Source organism: Dufourea novaeangliae, unplaced genomic scaffold, assembly GCF_001272555.1.
Source record: "Dufourea novaeangliae isolate 0120121106 unplaced genomic scaffold, ASM127255v1 scaffold65, whole genome shotgun sequence".
NCBI lineage: Eukaryota > Metazoa > Arthropoda > Insecta > Hymenoptera > Halictidae > Dufourea > Dufourea novaeangliae.
The window spans coordinates 2,949,226-2,954,583 of NW_015373961.1; the positions used below are offsets into that span (position 1 = coordinate 2,949,226).

The 5,358-nt window shown below is 40.8% G+C and overlaps 1 protein-coding gene across 1 annotated transcript; it reads right to left on the minus strand.

The window, feature by feature from the left end:
• Positions 1-3,306: 3,306 nt before the first annotated feature.
• LOC107186480 (collagen alpha-1(IX) chain-like) lies at positions 3,307-4,152 on the minus strand. Its single transcript, XM_015574342.1, has 2 exons — positions 4,130-4,152; positions 3,307-4,030 (listed from the first exon to the last, which is right to left on the minus strand). The coding sequence occupies exons 1-2, from the start codon at positions 4,150-4,152 to the stop codon at positions 3,307-3,309; spliced, it is 747 nt and encodes a 248-aa protein (XP_015429828.1).
• Between the last annotated feature and the right edge of the window lie 1,206 nt (positions 4,153-5,358).

Sequence of the window (5,358 nt, forward strand, 5' to 3'; positions counted from 1 at the left end):
CTCTAAAAGGATCTACACAAAAGTGAAACACAAGAATCGTAGGACGATCAAGAACAACGAGCCCCACGAAATATTAATATTCAAGCCCATCAGGCAACTTCGTTCACGACTTTCAGAGGAGTTTACGTAAATTTGCACGAGAAATAATTTACGCTTCTCGATACGAACCTTGACGTAATCATTACAGTTCAAGTGACGTTAAATTGAAGTACTTCCAGGCTTCTACATTCAATTAAGAAGCTACTTTCCGTTATTATCTACCGTATACCTGTTAATAATTCCACCAGCTTTCTAAACTCTGCAGAGAAGTCCCAAAATTGTAATGTCGGGTGACCAAAAAAAGTTTTTGCTTTTCCTAGATTTTTTCATTGTCAGACCGTACAAATATTCGTATGCACACTCGAAGAATTGAAAGTACGGATATGTATGTTCAAACATTTGTTTAGTTAACAGAGAATTTATTGATGTATAACACTTATGGAAATTAATCGTTTAAAGTTTTATAAAAGTGACCTCATTATGACTATGTCAACGTCAGTTATTCGGTTTTTTTTTTTATTCTATGAAAAAAATTCTCAAATTGGGCAACAGGAGTGAATTAAAACATCCCCCATATTCCCTAGAAATTGCGTCCACGAACTATCATATTTTCTTGGTGATGGACAACCATTTACGAAATCGGCGATTCCAAAATCGACAAGACTTCGAAAGGGAGTTGCAACGTTTCTTTGATACCAAAGAGGAACATGTTTATACGAAAGTAATAGAAATGTTGTTAAATCGCGTGGAAAAGATAATAGAAGCCAAGGGTATCTGAAAATCTATTAAATAATACAAACATTTTTTTATCTATATTGTGTACCATATATCTCTATTGATTAAATTTCCTGGTGATTATGAAAATGATGTAAGTCAAAAGACTCAACAAATTCAGTTTTACTCTTATTTCACGTCACGTCAATTTATATTTCAATATTATGAAAGAATTTTCTACAGGCAAAATATATGACTTACACCGCTTTCATAATCACGGGTACAAATGTAATTAATAATAATAATAATAGTACACAAACATCGGTACCGTTGACATTTGGTGACATTACTGTCAGCGATCTTCCAATTCCACCGTTTCCCAGCTTCTTATCAATGCGACAGCTTCATCGAAAACGACAATAGGACCGGTAGTCAAACGTCTGTCCGTTCATGCGTCCGTCGTTCCACTTTTTCACGACCCAGTGACACAGTCGGGAACTTCGTTTCGCAAATACAATAACGCGGCACAGCGTTATGATCAAAGCTAGAAGGACGGTCGACAGTTTCAGACGTTTAATTTTTCGCGTGAAAAGCCGGACGAAGTCCCTGGATGTTATAATGGTTCTTGCGCGACGGTTATATAATATATGTGTCCCGTTTTTTCGCCTAAAAAATCTTTGTCCGCGTGTGAACACGGCCCTGTCAGCCTGGGACGACGAATACTGGTGGCATTACGGGGTTGATTTGCGAGTATGAAGACCGACTGTGGCCGCTGGAAGACCTCAGTGTTCCCTATACAGGGTGATTCATATAACTTGTCCACTTTTTAATGTATTCTAAAATATGTGTTTTTAAAAAAATGTGTTAGAGGTTGCATGGTATCGAAAGAAACGTATAAAAAATATATAGTTCATTTGTTTCCGAGATGTTAAGGTCACCTTGAATGTTTTTAATGGAGCGCATATCACCTATACTAGAATATTTTCGAACAAAATTATCCATAAAAAGAATTGAAATTTCTGACTGGTAAAAAGATTTTTTTATTTTGCTGTATAATAATTAGCGAGATTTTTGCAATAATGTTGTTCATGGTCTTAATATTGATCTGAGTTGTAATACTTGCTTAAAGTGATGCCTCTTATCCTAACGTGAGATCTTGCACAAGGTTTTTGCAAATACATTGGTAATTATTTATTAGGTTTAGGATAATTACAGCATAATACTCTTGTGTAAAACTTGACTGATCTGTTAAATTTTGATACTAAAATCTGCGCACTCTATTTAGAAGATTCAAAGTCACGTTGATATCTCGTAAACAAATAGTTTATTTAAAATAAAATTGAAATGCTGCAATTTCTATATGAAACACTTTTTTATAGAACACAAAATTTCGAAGTTATTTGGGATGGAGAAGTTATGTGACTGACACTTGTGTAACACTGGCACAACGGCACAATTGAATGACGTTCATCTTGTAGACATAGACAAAACGAGCAAAGCGTTTAACGCCGGTCGACGGTCACAGTCGTTCAGTTCTTGTCGGCTGTTCGACTCGCTTGCTTGCTGATTTTTTTGTTCGTCGGGAAACGAGGGTCTGGAATCCCGTAGAACGTCACCCGTTTAATTCCGGTGGATACGGTTGGAGGAATTAAATGGGATTTATTTCGTGGGAAGAATTACGGAGCTGATCTATCGACGTTTCGTTTGGAAGACCTTATATATTATTCACGAACGCATTTTACGTATGATTTTTAGGAGGGTGGGGAAGGATAATATCTAGGATAGAGCTGAGTGAGGTTATGTGTGATAGTTGTGGCTCATATCGAAGGTTAGAGTATATGAAATGCTTGTAACTTGATATAGGTGGTATACGCGAGTACGAATTGAAGGAGTGAATAGGGCGACAGTTGATACGACGTTAGTAGGACACGTGGAATTTGACACGTAAGGTACTGGGTCCTGGCGATTTGCTATAGACGTCAAGAAGCTTTTAGTACTGCGAAGAGGAAGTGTCAGTTCCTTGGAATTCGAAAGAAACATTATCGGACTCGGTAACAGTTATACAGATTGCAACCAAACTTAGAAGACGCGATCTAAGTAACACTAGAAACCGAAATGCCGATGCAAACGGCAGTAGGTATACGAAGTAACCTAATACAGACACTGCAGGATGCAAAATTCCCGATGTAGGTATAAAATCATCGAGTACAAATAATACCAGACTCGATAAAGTCAGTATGGGTGATAGTAAATCCAAGAAACTCGATACTGATATTATCGAACCGGAGGAACTTGATACAGCTGATACCAGAGCTGGGTGATCCCATACTACCCGTTACTAGACCCAAGAAATCCGACAGACTTCGTATCAGATTTAATGAACTCCGTACAAGTTGCAGAGAACCTGAAAAGTCTAATACAGGAGGTATGACTTCCGAGAGAGTTGATGTAGATCGTAGTAGACCCGAAAAAACAAATATAGGTGTTATATGAGAAACCTGATGCAGATGGTATCAGATCGGAAAGATATGGTGCAAATGATACTAGATATGCTCAAGACATCTGAAACCCTCGAGATGTTTGGAACCAATGGGGCCCCATGGATCTTCGAGCCCCTGGGATGTCCGAAACCTCTGGGATCAAAGAAAGCCTAGTTACCTCTAAGACCCCAGAGACCACTGGAACATCTGGGACCTTCAAGACCTGTAAGACCTCGAAGACCCCAAGACTACCAAGATCCTCAAGACTACCAAGACTACCAAGACTACTAAGACTTCCAAGACTTCCAAGACTGTCAAGACTGTCAAGACCCCCAAGACTACCAAGACTACCAAGACTACCAAGACTACCAAGACTACCAAGACTACCAAGACTACCAAGACTACCAAGACTACCAAGACTTCCAAGACTTCCAAGACTTCCAAGACTTCCAAGACTTCCAAGACTTCCAAGACTTCCAAGACTTCCAAGACTTCCAAGACTTCCAAGACTTCCAAGACTTCCAAGACTTCCAAGACTGTCAAAACCCCCAAGCCTACCACGACTGCCAAGACTACCAAGACTTCCAAGACTTCGAAGGCTTCCAAGACTTCCAAGACTTCCAAGACTTCCAAGACTACCAAGACTACCAAGACTACCAAGACTACCAAGACTACCAAGACTACCAAGACTACCAAGACTACCAAGACTACCAAGACTACCAAGACTACCAAGACTACCAAGACTACCAAGACTACCAAGACTACCAAGACTACCAAGACTTCCAAGACTGTCAAGACTGTCAAGACCCCCAAGACACCCAAACTTCCAAGAATGTCAAGACCCCCAAGACCCCCAAGACCTCTAAGACCTATAAGACCGTCGAGATTCCCCAAACCTCTGAGACCCCTGGAACCCCATATTCCATGTATCGAGCCTTTTGGGTTTAGTACTGACTATGTGAAGTCTTCGGGGTCTACTACCGCCTGTGTCGGGTTTCTGGCATGTGATGCCATCCGTATCAGATCTTTATGGGCTGCTACTGATCGTGACTGTATGGGGTTCTTTGTGTGTTGACAGTATCTGTATCAGGTCTCTTGAGTCTGATAGTGCCTACATGATGCCTTTTCTGTCTGTTTTTTTCTCTATATTGAACATAACACTGCCTGTTTGGATACTTTAGATCGAATTCTTTCTGATCTTCAATGCGATTCTTTCTGATACTGTATTGGTTCCCTAGGATTTGTCCCTACCTATATTGCTTCTGTACGGATTACCACTATCTGAGTCTGTCAAAGCCTACATGGAGTCTCTGAGATCTGTTGCTGTTTCCATTAATTTCCAAAACTTCTACCCTATCTACATCGTTTCATAAGTGCTTAACACCGTACATACTGGATCTCACTGGGTCAAATTTCCTCAAATCCAATATCATCAGTTTCTAATCTCATTCAAGTTTCGAAATCCAAAGATTCCGTACTAGCAATAGCAACAATTTAACACTGACGCCTCCATTTTGTAATTCTAAAAAACGAATTCTCGAACGATGTCTTACTTCCTCCAACCATATATCTTCTTCACACTTTCCTCTTCAGATCATCCCCGCCCCATACGCCAGCGAAAAACCCATCTGCTACATTCACATCGGGCTACCAGTCTCGAGACACGGTTGCTTCTTCTTCCCATAGAAATTCCAACGAAACGCTGCTACCAGCTCACTCATCCCACCGAATTCCTCTCTCCTCTGCGATCGTAAATGTCAATAAATACATAATGGAATTCTCGAAGGCCTCCTCGAGAGGCTGTCACCTAAATTACTTATTCACGACACCTGTTACGTAACGAACTGAAGCGGTAGCGAGCAGTCGGGAGCAGCCTGACGACGTCGACCGGCAGTAAACAAGGATTTCTTTAATTAAGCGCCGGACGGAACCTCCCTTCCGCCACCACGGTTCTTCCGTTTCCCCTTGGGGCAAGCAAGATGAAGATAGAGAGAGAGAGAGAGAGAGAGTACCGTCAGAGACTTTATCTACCACCCTCTGTCGTCGTTCGTCCCACCACCCCCACACCCCTTTTCCATTCCAGTTCGGCACGAGCAAAGCCGGATAAGGGACGCGCAAGTTATTT

What these genes read in the sequence shown, in the direction of transcription:
- LOC107186480 (XM_015574342.1), bottom strand. Translation starts at nt 4,152, where the DNA reads ATGGGGTTCCAGGGGTCTCAGAG. An exon ending in GGGTTCCAGGGGTCTCAGAG is followed by an intron (nt 4,031 to 4,129) that starts GTTTGGGGAATC and finishes GGGTCTTGACAG; the next exon opens with TCTTGACAGTCTTGGAAGTC.